Here is a 17,440-nt window from a genome sequence, read left to right as displayed (position 1 = left end):
GTGTAAATCGAAAACAGGAAGCATCGCATTTCGGCTTCCTCCCAGGCCTTGTAGCCTGGACCCTTCGAACGATTCTGAAGGGTCTTGTTCGGATGCTTCCATGCGAGGAATGAGATACCAAAAATAACAGACAGAGATGGTCTTACGGTTTGTCTTATTACCGAAACAATTGCGTCACTTGCGAAGGAAATTCTCGTTAATTGCGTTAAAATTTCACGGTTAAAGGAAGCCGATACGAAAAAGTGACAATGCCAATCAAAGAACTGACCGAGCACGTGATTCAAGGATCTTTTCTCTTGATTATTTTTCCACGCTTTTTCCTATGTAGAACGTGCTCCAGCAACGTGGGAAATTTCCTCGCGAGGAAAGGTCGCGGATAGCTCGATTCGGATTACACTTTACAGACTCGGAGAACAGCCAAAGGTATTAGACGAGTATTTCTCTTTAGCTTGGGCAATTTAAGTTTAAGGGGTGAAACCACCCTTTGAAGTTCAGCTGCTTGGAAGCTAACTCGCAGAGGGTTACAGACACGAGAAAGATTTGTTTAACAAAAATTGTATGATTTCTCTAACGCGTTAGAAGAAGAAATTGGAGCCAAGAAACGATTTTCAATGCGAGTTAGCTCGCAGCGCTTTTCTGAATGATGTTTCATGAACGTTAGCGTAAATGTATCTCTATGTGGTGTCCCTAAAAATCGAATGAATTTTTGAAAAAGGAAATTCCTTCAAATATATTCGATTAACGAGCGTTTCTTTCGAATTATCCTACCTTCAAGGTGAGAAGTGCCCCAGGAAATATGCCAAGCGCCGCAAGACTCTGACTGTGATCGGTCAGTTCGTGTTCGCCCAACATCAGATGTTGATCGTAGGGACCAGCACCGCAAATTTGCATCGTCTGAAAAGAAACGGAAAAATATATCGCTGCATACGATAAAATGATTTTTGAAAGTTAAGTACTTACTATGACGTGGTACATTCCTATCTATCGCGAGAAAACATATAAAGTTCGCGTGGCAGTGGCAAGTTAACGTAAAAATACTCTCAACGTGACCCATGGGAAATGATTGGCGAAGGCAACAAATTCCAAGAACGTAGAAAATTCCAGCGGCTTGTACACCTCCTTCTCCGCGCATCGAACTCCAAAGCGGACCGCGAGAAGGGAAAAGAAACCGAAGGAAAGGACCGCGTCTCGAACTCGGAATCGCGGAGCATGCGTCCGGGTAATTGCTTAATTTGTGGAAGCCGCGTTCGAGAAGCGGTTTCGCGTTTACCCTCCGTTCAACTTCTCGAGGAAGGAACGAGGACCAACTTCCCCGGTGCCGGGGTAAACGTGCAGGTTTCTGTTTTACGAGCGAGTAACCGGCCAGAGCAGCAACAGCCACGAAGAGCAAAGAGGAGGAAGACCGAAGCGAAGTGAACCATTTAGAAAAGAATTATACTTTGACTGTATTTACGTCGAGAGAAACTTTTCATCTTTTAAATACGATGGATGTTAGACGAAGGAAGGAAAAAGCTACGAGAGCAATTTGAAAAATTGATAGCCCAATGGAAAGATGTAATTTCGGAATTCGAAGCAAACAATACAAAAAGAATTATTCTCGGGGCTAAAGCTGAATGGCGTTCTGCCATTGATGGTTTTAGATCGAGTGTCGGAAGGACGGTTTCTTGTAGGACTTAGAAATCTCTGTGGGATGATTGAGTTGACGGTGACGTGGCACAAACGTCTCCTGTGAAATTGATTTTAAATTCCAAAAATTAGTTCCGTTACACCCACATTCGATGAATCTTCGATCCACAGCTTTTATTCTAGAAAACATACATCCTGTATCTTCGAGCAGACGTTTCTGAAACAAAATTTCTTCGGGAAAACGTTCGTCGAAGAACAATCTTCGAACATCGAACTGTAGATCTTGTAGAGGATTCTCGTAGGCCCTAATTTGAGACCTGAAAACCTTGACAAAGAACTCCATCGAGAAGTTGAAGTGACGAAAGTTACGAGATAATACCAGCGTTTACCGTGGGGAAACAAGGAAATGAAAAAAATAAGCGGAGGCAAGAGGAGAAATGATTGGTTGGGTCAAGAAACCGATGCTTCCTCGTTAAGGTCTTCTCTGAGCACGAGAGGTGCTCGACCAAACCGATAAATAGAGATCAGTTTAACAAGGTTGCGAAGTAGAAAGGGAAGAAGCTGAAAGATTGCCCTATGTTCCAACCAGTCCTTTACCTTTCCTTCCTATATTTGGAATAAAACGAATAATATTTTGGAACACTATAAAATTAATCAAAAAAAAAAAAAAAAAAAAAAGAAACAGTATCCTTGCGTACGCGCCAACACAATACAATACAGTTTGAAGAGGTTTTTTCAAGAAACTTTTTCTTCTCTGCTTCAAACAATATCGACTCTTCTATTTCCGCAGTTAAAAGAATAAAAAACACTAGTCCCTGCATGTGCGCGAACCTGATACAATTTCTCAACAAAGTCTTCATCTTCTTTCGACGGACGATATCGATTTTCCTCGCTTTATAATTACCAAAAATAAAAAAGGCCGATCCTTTCTCAATTCCAAAAGAAACCACAAAAGATCCGAAGCAAGAATAGTGACACAGAATGTGGGTAGAAAGTAATATTTACAGGTGGCAATCGGCGTTACGACGATTACGTAAAACGATCGACGACCGAGGCGCACCAGCTATTGTCCCGATTTGCTTGCTTGCTCGCGACTTGTCCGCATCCGACCATGAAATTCGTGCATTTTTGCCAACCGATAAAAACACCAACAACTGTCGTTTCTGTCAAACGCGGCTCGATCCGCCAACAACCGGCACCCTTTAGTCGGCCTCTGATACTTTCCAACCGGTATCGTCTAATCTTCGACTGTTCGACGATCCATCGATCAGCCTAGATCCTCTGCTAGCTGGAAAATGGCCTGGGCACGATCCCCTCGAACAGACACGAGAGATCGCCGGCTTAAATTTAAGAGTTTTACTACTGGCAGGCTGCGGCAATTATTGCGGTAAAACTGAGACGAGCTACGTTTTGTCCTTTTTGCCGACGTGGTTTTTTGCGGGAAACCCGTGGAGAAAAATTCGTTAACCCGTTGGTGAATAGTAGAGAGACTGCTACTCAGGGTAGATTGCTCCTCCTGTTCATCCTTGTGGTCGTAATAAAACATAAGTGCCTGCCAGAAGTTTCCGGCCAAACTGTAATTTTAATACATCTTTTTAGATATTCCTTCTTGCGGATGGTTTTTAACGAGATAATAGAAGTCATGACTTTTATCTCCGAAGGTACGAGCTCTGTTTCTTTATCCGGACCATGCGATAAAATTGTATTTTGACTGGCAAAACTGTCGAATGCAACTAATATTCTTAGTAACATTTCACAAGTCACGAGCTACAAGTATTAATAAATACGAGTACGGTAATAAAACAAATGAGATTTGAAAAATTCCGAGTTATCCATCGAAGAAGAATTACGCGACCGTGAAAGGAAAGTCCACAATTTATAACGTGCGACTCCTCCGCTTCCCAATATCATCAGTTTAAAGAATTATTGTACAGAACTCTTATTTTAATATTCCATTTCCCTTGACTTTCAATGTTCCAAGAAATAAATCTAAATTCATTCCCAAAAATTCCTTCAAATCCTCCGACTGCGATCAGCCTTTCCAAACTCTCGATGCGACCTTTTGCATGACTAAATTACGCGAAAACACGTGACAAGAGCAAGGAAGAGACGCGCAGAGAAAGAGAGAGAGGAAAAGATAGAATTGAACAGCCACCGGAATGGAAGGGCCAGAGTGGAGCGAAGTGGAGTGAAGTGGAGTGGAGAAGTCGAGAAGGCCTGTTATTAGCGCGAGGTTTATGCTCTTTCGGGTTTTTGCCGGTGGCCTCGGAGAAGGAGAAGGAGATGGCCACAGCCTCGCAATATAAATACGCTTAATAGTTTAAGCACACTGCCGGAGCTCGGGCATATGCTAACCAGCCATAACTACGGCTTTACTACTTTCGTCCACTGAACGAACCAACGAACAACCTGCTTACAGGGTGTCCGATTTTAGGAGGGTTTCTCTTTCCTCTTCGCTGTTGCCTCGTCGGAAACGGTCAGCCCTCGTAAAACGGCTGCGAGCAATTTTCATTCAATTATCCCGCGATCACTGTCATTCACAGCAACTACGATCGATCGCCGGCAACGCGTTAAAATTCAGCAAATTATGTTTGTTTAGTTGGTGAAATGCCGACGGGAAGAATCTCTATTATCATGGAATTCGTTTGCTACTTTGTTCGATCGAATAGACCAAGATTTTTTAAACAAGAAAGCATGGTAGTCAAGTTTTACGCCGTTTATAAAGCAGCGTTTTTAATATTCAGTGAACCGCGCAACTCGTCGTCTATTATCAAATTTGGTTTTGATAATTGACCCTTACAAGATGAAATTTTTTATTCGTATGGTTTTTGGTAATAGAAACACACGATGATACAAAGTCAGTTTTATCAGAAACACTTCTCTCGTATAATCATCAAAGAATACACGCTTACCATTAGTTTTAGCTCCTTCAACGTAATCTCCGACGATACTTTCAACTCGTGCGATCCTTTCAAGTTCCGCCTAGTCCTCGACGGCCTCGTGTTCTCCATCTTTGGTCTCTTGGCTGCCACCTGCGATCGAATTAAAAAATCTATTTGAACATCAGGAAATCGTGCGCGTCATTTTGAACATCTATTCTCGGGCTCGTGACGCCCCGATATCGTTTCGATGCTCGACACGAGGAACGAGAGACGCAGAAAAATAAAACAGCGCGCGGACGAGCAGAGAGACGAAGCAGCTGGCCATAAGGTCGTGGAAACGTAATGACGATTATTATCGTGAAATGAATGAGATGGAGCCAATCTCCTTATCGACCGACATCAATCTGAAACGATGGACCGGTTCCAAGACACTCTGGTGACTCGGCACGTCGGCCCATTAACAAAAATCCGTTGTCTCTCCGTCTCCAGTCGAATAATTTACTCTTCCAGCGCTCTCTTCGTCTCTCCTTCGTCCGTCCTTTCGTCATCTCCGTCCGAATTCCAGAGGATCGAATCTATGGATTTTTATTCCATCCCTCACCTCGAGATCGTTTTCCAACTTCGTATCCTCGTTATCCTCCACGCACTTTATATAAATCGTCGCCCTGTCGTACTTGAGACTCTCCAGACGTTCTTGCTCCACTCTCACCAGCATACACGCCGCGCACAAACCTGAAACGCAAAGGGAGGAATAACATTAGAGGAATATCGATTTCGTAAGCGTAATTGCAGAAAATTTGTCAGGTGCGTGGGTGTTATGATTTTAGAGTTTCAAACAAGTATCCTGCAAGCTCCGATGACCTTTGCCTTCGAGTAGGAGCAGTAAATCTTACTTGCTTTCTAACCGGCCTTTCAAAAGGACTTGGTAATTGATACTCTTGTTACAGCGAAATTAGTAGTACAGCGATGTAAGTAAAATTTAGTAAAATTTAAGACGCTTCATCGACGGAACGCGCCAATCGGCATGTTTCGCGAGACAACCGCGTTAAAATACATGAGAGACGAATAAGACGCGTAAGACGTAAATGTTTCAAACAATACGTAATTTGGATAATATCGCAGAAGTAATGCGGTGTGTTCCTCGATTTATATGTCTCTGTTCGAATTAATTCGGAAGATACATAAAGTAAAGTACATTCTTCGCAATACGCAGACGAGTCGAAACGAGTCTTTATTTAGATTGCACGCTGTAGTTGAAAGAAACTAATTAAAAAGGAAGGCAAAACTAACAAAAAATCCTCTTAAACCCACTCGCACTCAGAAAAAAACGAAGAAAGCAATCTGCGTAGAATCTACCGCAACACCCTTCCGACACCTTCACGGAATCGATCCCCTTAACTCCACCCCTTTCGCCTAAGAGCGTCAAGTACCGGTGAGGCGGTCACACCACGGCCAATTTCAAGATTCCTTTAACACCCTTTCCGAAGCCACCCTTCGTTAACACCAGCGTGGGTCAGATTACATCGACACCCCCTCGAGCGTCGAAGTTACAAAGTCACAGAGGAACCAGATCAGAGGGGTGGTGAAAGAGGGTGGGAGACACGGTGCGGGTGTGGGCGTTTCGACGACGCTGCCGTGGCTCTCGGTGGCTCTTATCCTCGTGTATAATAGATTGCTTACGGTCGGCGAGATTAATACAGTAATTAATAATATACGGTGACCAGAGCCGCGTAAGAAGCGGCCATTGTTGCTGGCCGGACAGCGCAAAAACCAGGCCGAACAGCTCCTATCCGGCCCGGCTTTCAGGAGCGTTACGTCATGTTCAGACAGTTTTCCGCTAAAGGGGCTGCAGGGTAAACCCCCACGAGGAACGCTCTGACCTCGAATGAATTCGAATGTCCACCACCCTGCGCCGCCACAGCCCTAATTACCACGAGTACCGTGGCCGTGGTATCGCGCTCGTCCACGTGAACACACTGCAAGAACACCAACCACCCCTCGAACAATGACCCGGCGGTCGACGACCTGTCCCAAACTAGGTGTAGCCTGTCTCCAGATTCTTGGACGATCAAGAAACACGTTCTTCCGGAGGAGAGGCGTTTCTTCAGGGACACGAAGCTTGTAAAAAATATTTGTCGTACATTCTTGTTCGTAAGTACATGTCAGAACATCCGTTAGTTTCGTACGAAACGCGAGAATCAATGGAAGTTATCAAGCGAACGACTGATCGATCGGGTTACGATCAAATTTTACGTAAATTCTTCTCTTCCAATCAGTAACTATCTGTAGGAGTTTAGAAATACCGCGATAATTATGCGTCGGATCTGCATACACCTAGTCCACTGTAAATTCTCGAAACTCATTGGAAAGATCAGAGGCGAGTTGGATAAAAAAGTGCGAAAAGATCCTCGAAGAAGCAAAGGAAACATTCTTTCGAGGAAGAAGAGACGTTTCTCGGCAATTTGAAACGCATGAAAAATGTTGTTCGTAGTAAGGCTCACCTATTATATCCTGTAAAAAGGAACAGGCCAAACTTTAACTCGATGGAAGAACCGTGAGTAGTTGTGATTTCCTGTCTGACTGTGAGTTTACAAGGGTTTCATTATCGCTCGATGAAGATGAAAATACGTGTAATGAAAGACGAGGAAGGTATTGGACGAAAAAAAGTTTAAAAGTCAGAGAAATTTCAGTGTAGTTCAGAAAGATGTAACCGATCGATCTTCGAAAGGGGTGATTTTGCAGAACTAGACGACGAGAGGGTTAAAAGACTTGGAAAAGGGGTGTCCCTGGTAGTCGGTGATTCTCAGTCAGCCCTACGCATCCCTGATTAGCTTAGGTTCGTCGTATTTCCGATTAAACTCGATAGCAAACGATCCTATCGTGCACCCTCATGCACCGTTCCGTAATTGGAGGTCCAAGGGTGGACATTTGAATTCATTCGGAGTAGCTGTTCCATCGACCCTCTCCTCCTTCCTGGAAACGACTACGACTTCCTACAAACCGAAATCCACGATTACACTGCTTGTTACCGGTATAATTATGATCCTGTTACTAGCTACTTGAGCGACGATAAACGATTTATTATCGTCACATTGTGCCCGACGCAAAACATTTTATTATTCAATTCGAAAAATGTTGATATACCGTTAGGAAAGTTACTAAGTTGAAGTTAAAGCTGGTACTAGACTTTGTTAGAAATATAATCTGTATCTGTCGAATCTTAACTCTATAGTTCGTGTCACGAAAGTATGACACTATATTAGAAGAAGCTAATCCATAATTACAGTAAAACCTTCAACTGGACACGGTATATTTTTAATTATACGTTTTCTATTTTTCCTACCAGCGTGTTTCTTTACTAATTAGCGAACCGAGCTGTTTGCTAATTAATTATTTATTACTTAAACCGCGTCGCATCGGCCGACGGTTAACAATTTCCTCTGATAGCTAATGTTCGATAAATTTCACAAGAAAATTAGTTACACTTTGTAATAAAAACGAGAGAAAGGTGTTTTACGTGTATGTGGAAATAAACTTGTAAAACCTACCATTTTGTGTCAATAGACAGAAAAATGACCAAAATCGTCTATATTATAACCTAATGTGATCCGTGATCGTTCGTGGGTTAAGCGGACAGCCTAAAACCGTAGAAGAGAAGAATTGCCAAGTGGGAAAACAAAAGGAAATGCATTCAAGAGAATGGAAATGGTTGGGAAACCAGAAGAGGAATTCGAAGGATCATTCACGCGTGTCTCGAGCAAACAGCAAGTGAGTTTTATTGGCTAATAATACACAATAGGCTCTACTGGTTGCCAATAGAGCCGAACGCTAGCGTGGCTTTCCTCCTGTATTTCCCTAAAGTGCCATCCGAGGGTAGTCAAACCATAAACGGATAGTTGAGAGGGGACAAAAACTTGAACAGGATCAAGTCTCGAGAAGTTTCATAGGCGACCACCGATTCCTTCGGATTTTATCGCGTGCATGGAAACGGCCCGGGTCGAAATCCCTCGTGGGACGACGAATCGAACTTTTCCTCGAGTTCCCGATGCGATTGGCCGTGTAATTTTCGACAAGTCGACGAATAGCTTCTTAGCGAAGAATGAGAAAAATGTTCTTCTGTCCTTTGTTCTTCCTTTCTGTTATATTCTGTCGATTAAAAATTTCAAATTACTTGAACGTTCATCATTAGGTTTGAGGATTCTAAAGTAAAACACTTTCAAACACAAAAAGCGAGTGATTCGATATCACCGATATTTGATAACTAATTCGTCTGAGTAATTGGTTGGCAATAATGATTTCTTAAGCCTCGCGTGATCGATCGTTGGATCTAACTTCGGAGAAGATTCCGCTAGTAATCAAAGTAACGATCACGTTGTCACCGATCGATTATTATTGTCGAAATCAATTACACCGTGACGCTGCTACGTTCGAAATTAATTAGGAAATTTCGTAGGGATAGAAAGATGAAAGGGAGTCGCAATCCTCCGGAGAACTATGCACCTGGGTCCGAAAGTTGATCCAAGTAACGCGTCCGAGATATTGCGTCGGTTACAGAATCTCTTAATTCGCCAAGAAGCAACTTGCAAAAACTTGAAAAAGGTATCAGTGCAAAGACTGCAATTTTAGACTTGACTTGTCTTAACTTTCTTCGTCCTTTTGCTTAAGAAACTATCATTGCCAAGGTGGGAAGAAGAATTGAAATTCAGTATTCATAAATTTCTTTTTTGACTGTACCGATCATGCAAAAGATGTTAAGGAAGAGAGGAAAAATAGAATTGGAGCGCGAAGAAGAAAACGACGATCTAAATTCTATTCGTCACGCGACGACTCGAGAAAAATATAATTTCCTATTTCATATTCTCTGGTGTGTTTGGCCAAAGATGTTAAAAGGAATCGATTCGAGGCTTTTGACAAACAGTCCTAACTGGTCGTGGCAAATTCGAGTCGACGCATACAAGGTAGAAGCAAAGAAACGCGACGGGGCAGCGCATTAGCAATTTTCATAGAATCCTCGACTAATTAAGGTCGATAAATCAAAAGAACACACGGACAGCCGTGTCGGACGTCCCGCAGGAAGAGCTGCCGTGACACAGAAACGAGGGAGATCGGCTTAATAGTAAGATGGGGAAAGGGAGAACCAAGGAGGGGGAAAAAAGAGAAATACACGGGGTAAAAATCGGCGAAAAGAGAAAAAACAGAATTGGGCGGGACGCTTGCAGGAAACTCATACTGCTCCGTGAAATCGGATGATCGACGAGCTTCCAGCCTCGGTTCCAGAAAATCAAATCCCTTCGAAATGTCTTTCTGGGAAACTTATTCTCCGGGCAATCAGAATTTTGAAGAAAAAGCATTCCGCCAGGAGAGTTTCGACGACAGACCTGTACAATCTAATTTGTCTTAACACATTTCGCGTCGGTCACGTAAAAATACGCCTTTTTTATCTTATCACTTAAAACAGCTGGTCACAGGAAAGTATTTCTTTTCTTTTTTTTTTTTTTTCTTTTATCAATTTTAATTCCAAATTTTTCTAAAGTAATTTTCAATCGCAATATTTATAGAAAATCTCCCTAAAGGGTAGCTTTAAATTGACAGAATTTCTTTTACCCAATTTACTTTTACCCAATCAACGCGAAATGTGTTAATACGTTCGTATTTCGAAATGAAAATTTACTTCGCGTTCGTACGGTCCGGATAAATGGTATATGTGTCAGCTATCTTCCAATGATTATGATTGAGAATTTACGAATAAGAGATACAGAAACTTAAGGTCGAATACAATCATGTGTATGTGTAAATTACACATCAAACCAATACAAAACACGATGCTTGTAAAACTTCAGTAACAATATCAACAATACTACTGAAATTTAAATACTAGTGACATGGACATATTGTGTGTGTGTGTGTGTCATTAAATTATAATATCCACCCAAATTGTTTCATATATGGTTAAAAACCAGTAACAGATCGGGATAATTAAACAGCAGTCAATCGAAAAACAATTCCAACTAACGTCAAGAAAACATCTTATCTATCCCAATGAAAGATTTTTGTAGATTAGACCAAAAATTTCCAATATCACCGATACCTAGCAATACATGTAAATCTTCTACCAATATCAGAATAACATGATTCGACTAGCATACGAAATTTCGTAGGTCTTCGATCAAAATCGAAGGCACGTTAAGACACCGAGGACAGGCGGCGCGACATTATATTAAAAGACTGGCACGACTTTCATTCATAACATCGAATTCGTCCAGTGAATGAAAGATTGATGTCTCCCAACCCCTCGACGAGTCACCCTCATCCACCCTTGAATATGCTTCGAGTTCTTCCGCGCTCGGATCACCGGCAGGAAGTAAATAATGATTTTTCCACGTTCCATAAACTGCACGATTTAATCTGTCAATGCTCCTCCACCTTCTTAAACCTGTAGCCGAGGGCGGCGCCGAAATCGCGTTCTATTTATTCCGTTATCCCTTTCACTGTGGATTAAAATGGTGCGCCGTAATAATTATGTTACAAAATATAAAAAAAAGGTCGTTTTATAGGAATTTCGAACAATTGTTTGCCTATTGATTGATACGCACTCTTCGTATGATAAATTGTAAAATAGGAAATACGATTCATGCGTCGTAACAAAGAACGTAAATTTAAAAAATGTATATTTTCCGTCGTGCTCGTACGCTACACAGTGAAAGAGTGAATTTGATGAAAGCATTCTTGTATCGCATTAAAAGCCACTTATGATAAACTTGTACGAGATATATTACCAGTCATGAGTATTAGAACTAAACCTACTAACGTTACAATTATTCCAAAAACTCCAACAAAGTTTACTTTATTTACATTTATTACAGAATTTCACGTTATAAGCAGCAAATATTATACGAATCAACTGGCAGATTTATAACAAGATAATGAGAAAATTAAGGCAGCGGAGAGCATAGAATTTATGTTGACATCGCCAAGTGTCCAAATACTTATGGCTGGCTACAAATCCGCGATCTTGCACAGAAATGTACGAAAATCGTACGCGACTGAAGGATTAAATCTGAAACAGCATCTTAATTTTTGCACTTGCGTAAGCGTTTCGCGTAAAGGACATAGAAGAAAATTGAATTCTCGTTGTTATAATCAACCAAGAAGGAGAGATCGGTGACTGCAGCGTGTTGGGGGCGAGAGGAAAGCGGAAAGGATGGATTATTAGAGAATCCAAGGAGCGTGGTTTCGCGTTTTGGGTAGCTCTAACGATGCTCGGCTGCCGAAGAAGGAGAAGATCGTCGCCGTAACGATTTCGCTAACGAACGTCTTCGAGCGCCACAACAAAGTCGAGATATAATCCTCTTACACGCCAGAAAGCTGGAAGCTGGCTGCGCGTGTAATCGGGGCTTAAAAGTGGAGCATTACACGCGGTTCCCGGTCCCGCAACCGGGACTACGTGTTTCGAGAAAATCGAAAGGATCTCTGATCCCGCTAATGGATCCCCGATCGACGGGTTAATTAAACGACAAACGTGGTTTTCGCCCGATTTAAGCTGGCGTTCTCCAAGAACGCTGTATTTTAACCCCTTCGGCTTTTCCACTCCTGATACGAGCTGTGCTTGTACTATTTTTTTCGGTATCATAAATATCAATCCTACACGCGTACACAATTCATACGATTATTAGACACGAACATTATGTTGAAAAAATATTCTCTTTCTTTTCTTCATAATGATTAATTCGCCTACTATATCATATATAGCGAGAAAATATAAAGTATGAAAATAGTACGATTACAGGAACTCTGACGAGCAATGGCGATCTTTATTTGCGTGATGAGAAACATATGGAACATTTCGATCTACGAGAAAATTCATAGAAAACGTTCAACGTTTCGAAACTCTATGAAATTTGCATATGTAAAAATGTATGAAATATTCGAAGTACAGTGCACCCACTTCTTGCAATATTTAGTACGTGGAACTAAACTTTGTTTAAATTCCATTTGCTTAATTACGTTCGTAAAAACATAAAATTTCATAAGTATCTACAATCTCGTTAAGAATAAAGAAAATAGGTATGCGATGCGTTTAATGTTCCGAATAAAATTGGTAGGAAACTCATGGCATTAAATTAAATATAAACCTAGATCCGAAATTTTCTCGTGTAACACGCAATTTTCAGGAAAGAAAGACATACAAAGACAAAAGAGGAGGACAGATTCGAGCGAAGCGATCTGACCGATTAGACTTGTGGATTAACAAAGGCTTCTCGCTGTCAGTGCCGCAGGACACCCCCGTGTCGTTGTCAGTAGTGAAGGGAGGACGGTTCTAAGTGAGCTTTATCCTCGTTTTATCTTGTTTTCTAACCACCCCTCGAGTCCCATCGCGAGAGGATCGTAGCTAGAGGACGAGCATCGGTCATCTAGGCGCTCCATTTAATCCTGCTGGAAAAGAACCCCCGTGGCGTGGAGACAAGTAGGGATATCCTGTAGGATAAGAGAAGGAGCAAGACGAAAGGGAGAGAGAGAGAGTAAGGCTAGAAACCGGCAGGAAGTCGCTAATTCGACCCTTCGAAACTTGACCTGCTCGACTTTCCTAGTCCACTTCCACTTTAATTTACGACATTATTTTCCGCGCCGCGGACTGATGAATCCTTTTAATTGTCCGTGGCTAATGTCGCCATTTATGCGGCCTCCGCCATATAGTACACGGAAGAATCTATTTCCATGTTTCTCTGTTATAAGAAATATCGTTTCGAGGCTTTGATGTTCTAATCTTATAGCCGCGAGATCTAAAAATAGCCACATCTTTTCAAAGAAAAAATAAATAGCAAATGGAGACAGACAGAAGAGGATATTTCTTTTTAAATTCTATAGTACTTCTACCGTATCAACTTCCTCAAACGATAAATGGATCTTCTAGTCTCAACTTATCGAATATCATAATTTTCCTCCCTATTACGATACGATAGTATCGTCTGCCATCGTCTGCAGATTTGTTTCTTGATATAATAATGATATTCGTGTCTCATTAAAGATAAAATTTTAAACGTTTCACATAATACATACAGTATAGACACGATAGTTTTCTATGATAAGCGTTCGAACAGTTTTATGAGCCACCGTAGATAAAAGGAACAGACTAAAACAAATAACTGAACTTCCGTGGAACCTATGCAAAAATTAAAAAATGTTGCTGTAAGAAGAACAGAACGAGCTTCCCTTCAAAAGGGGACGTTTCAACATTGCCGAACAAGAACAATCCTCTATATCTTCGTTCCGCAAAAACCCTCCGCCCCCGTATCATAAGAATGGCCAAAACCTAACCCAAAATTCATTTTCCAAAGCAGCCACTAACACAAGAGAACAAGTCGTAAAGTCGTGTTCATCGTTTGTTGAATGCATATATTAAGACGTGTCCGGCGCACTTGTCGCAGTGGGGAGAAAGCTAACAAATGTCCCTCCTGAAGCGTTTGACCCCTGGTAAGTTCAGCCACCCACGCGTTAGACTAAATCTCGAGTCAGGAAGCCAGAGAGAAAGAGAAAGAGAGAGAGAACGACTCCTCCCCGAAGCTCGAGCATTTATGGAAGGACGGTTGGTGCAGCGTAGTCCGACCGCATAGTCCGAACCAGGAGGAAACTAATCAGCAAATTCGTGTTCTAAATCTAAATCGCCGACCGAATATTAATTCGAGACCTCTCTGTCTTTGTCTATGTGTTCGGCTATGGTCGTGCAACAGAGCCAACGGAAGTCCCCCATTCCGTAGCGAAACCGGGCCTTCGTCGTCCACCTTCGTCTCCTAGGTTTTGCGCGATACAGCAGCAGCCGTTGGTGTAGCTACGAGAGAGCGCACACAAGGCTGATTTGTGACACCGGCTGGCGCCTAAGCGATATTTACGACTGTCGTTCAAGGAATCGAAACACCGTGGCTACGCGACGTTCTCCACGGGGCCGCTTTTAATTGCATTGAAAAGTCCCTCGGTTCCCGGAAATCGATTTCGAGAGCCATGCTTCGCAGTCGGGGTAAAAAAGCTGCAGCTATGGCCAAGAACCCTTTGGAAACGTTAACCCCTTAAACGGGGAGAGTGGATAGAGATGATAGAAACGAGCGGATCTAATTGCCATCGTTGAAATAAACGCGATTCGATTCGACGGTTTGCTTAGAAACGTTTATGGCTGCATTCTCTCATATCTACGATGACATGTCGTGTGTTATAAGTTGTGAAAGGAAATTGCAAGATCTGAACGTAATTATTTCTTACGATGACTCGATTGAATTAGAAGCTGGTCTTTGACTGTTCTTTGGTTACTTTTGGAACGCCAACGTGAAAGAATTATATTTTGTATTTTTCAACTGCAAAGCTGCATTAATGTACATCATAAGATAAAGAGTAGAAAAAAGCGGTGATGTTGCAAACACTATTTTTTAAGTCTTCCTTAAAATTTACTGCTATTTACGCCGTCTTGCGATAATAATGAACGATTGTATACGTAAGTCACCTGTTTCTTAACAATTGAACATTAATCGTCTATTTGCGAAGCGAAACTGACAAATTGTCAAAAAATTGGAATTAATAAGCTTCCAAGAGACTCGATTAATAATTAATCGAACGCCTCTCCCACTGCAACCTAATTCCATTAACAACAACGAGATTATCCTTCCGTGGAAACCTGACCGTCGAAAAGAGGATTCTCACTCCCCTACGAGGACAGAGGGCAAGCAAGACCAGGAGTCCAGAACAAACAGACAATTTAGCTCGTTTTAAGGGCACGCGTCCTAACGGGCAAAAGCGAAGCGGAGAACCGAGCACTTGGTACTGGTTGGCAAAAAATCGGGGGTTGCTTTCGGTGACTGATACGGCCCTGACTAACGAGCCTCCGCCGGACCATCGTTCCACTCTTAAAGCCTCGAAGGGTGGTCCTTTCTCCCTCTCGCGTCCACGGTCCTTTCCACGTTTCTTTCCTCGTCGTTCACGAAGACACATTAGGCACCGTCCAACCTCGTATCAATCACTCGACAACCCTGGTAGCCGAGGATCCTTCGTCGGTCTTCGGTTGACAGAACCGGAGGTGACGCGATTGAATACCACCCTCCGGGCATCTACGGCCCACCGACGTGATGACGACGCTCCTGGAAAACCTGGGGAAGGAAATGTTCCTCGTTCGACTGCACCCGTTTAATGGACGACAGCCGAAAGACGATCGACCGCTAACGAGCTACGGTGGAATAGCTCGCATTTTCCTATCATCAGTTGTACTTTCTATAAGGCCTGGTGAAGACGAGTTGTGTGACATGTGGCAGGGATTTTCCACTAACAATTTCGAGCGATTTGGTAGTTTTTGTGTTCTTCTGAGGTATTATCATAACTTCGCGATATAGCAGCCTTATTCGCGTTGTGCTCGAGATTCCTTTATATTTTTAATAGAACACTATGCGGACAAGCGTAGGATGTAGTACGCACTAAGCAACGGTACAGTGTCGTACGGATGGATTTTTGGAAATATAAACGTAACGTTAACGTGTACCTGTTTTTCTAGAAATACAATATAATTGCCGATACCGTGTCGTCAAATATGTACAACCAATTCCTGTCATAGAATCGCAATAAAACCATGCATAAAGATTCCAAAGCCTACGATCTGAATTTCCTAAACGAAAAAGCTGAAAACAGAATCTGGATGGAGGAAGACGTAGAACGAGAAGATCAATCGGGGATGTAGATCAAGCGGCACGAGTCCGCGAGTCAGCGAGTGTAGAGAAGATCACGGTTTTAACCCTAAACGACATCTCCATCTGGGCGATCCGCGATCCGGCTACTGGATATCCCAGGACGAGACGCCGGGCCATTGAGGCGCGGTCTTTGCAATTCAAATGAACCGCTGGACGATCCCCGACGAGGCAGAGCCTTGACAAATGTCGACGGAAAAAAATGCTCGACGATCCACGACCGAGAGACGGACAAGACAATGGGATGTTTAGAGCCCTCCGGGTCTCTTGAACGCGAGAGACACGCCGGTACCAAACAGCGCAACCAACGACGTGAACATCGGTCCGTAAGATCCCCCTGGTGCTACCTTCGGAACCCAATTTGCCTGCCAGTTAGACGACAAGGATCAGTCGTTCGACAAAGTGGGCTTGCGCGTGGCCGATTCACCAAGAGGATGCGTAAACCTGATCCGACTTCCTGAGATTCGCGTGTCAATTTGCAGAGAGAGAATGCACGTAAGTCGAGATGAGTTTGAAAGGATTGAAAGTGGATTAGTTTACAGCGTGTGTTTTATGTGTTAAAAGAATTGATCTCGTTGGATATGTAGAAGTATCGTCGAGAGTGTTATATATACATATACTGTTCCAATCTCGGATTAATAATAGCGGTGTGGTCTGTGTAAAAGTTAGGAAGATCGTAATTGCGTGTACGCGTTTCATTGTAAAAGCGTGCTGGACTTTTCAAGTACGAAGAGTTGAAAATAATATTAGACAATTCTAAATGCGCCGATATCTATAAAGGAATAAATAACGTACTAATTTTCCTCCGCTTTGTATTACAATAAAAGCAGAGCAAATTTACGTTGCAAACCAATATCTCGAAATTTCGAATTGCGCTACTTCTGCATCACTCTGTATATGTAAAAAGAAAAGAGAGGAGAGAAGATCGTAGAACCGTGAAATTTGTTCGCAATGAAAAGAATTGTTGCCGGGGGATCGAATCACGAGGATCAAGGGCGAGAAACTTTTAGAAGCCCATTTGGACCGGCACCACCTACTCATCTCCCCGACGGCACCGGTTTTTCTGTCGGTTAATTTTCAGGATACTTCTTAATTATAATGAGACACTTTGGGGTCTGCCAGAGAAGCCAACCGAGAATGGCAACGGAACAAACGTAGGAGGGGTATTTATGTAAATCGGTGGCTAATGTCTTCTGGCATTATTCCTCGGGTTAG

The 17,440-nt window shown here is 42.5% G+C and overlaps 1 protein-coding gene across 3 annotated transcripts in view; it reads right to left on the bottom strand.

Moving 5' to 3' along the window:
- LOC139993255 (ubiquitin carboxyl-terminal hydrolase 48) overlaps nt 1-17,440 on the bottom strand; it is a 76,884-nt gene that overhangs the window by 32,960 nt on the left and 26,484 nt on the right. For all 3 annotated transcript variants that reach the window (XM_072014810.1, XM_072014811.1, XM_072014813.1), the window contains 3 exons: nt 5,110-5,240; nt 4,539-4,658; nt 769-894 (listed from right to left, as the gene is read on the bottom strand). In XM_072014810.1, the coding sequence (XP_071870911.1) occupies nt 769-894; nt 4,539-4,658; nt 5,110-5,240 (377 nt within the window). The remainder of the gene's footprint in view (nt 1-768; nt 895-4,538; nt 4,659-5,109; nt 5,241-17,440) is intronic.

Source organism: Bombus fervidus, chromosome 12, assembly GCF_041682495.2.
Source record: "Bombus fervidus isolate BK054 chromosome 12, iyBomFerv1, whole genome shotgun sequence".
Taxonomy (NCBI): Eukaryota; Metazoa; Arthropoda; class Insecta; order Hymenoptera; family Apidae; genus Bombus; species Bombus fervidus.
The sequence above is the reverse complement of the archived record's forward strand: the minus strand, read 5'-3'. Positions and strand labels throughout refer to the sequence as shown.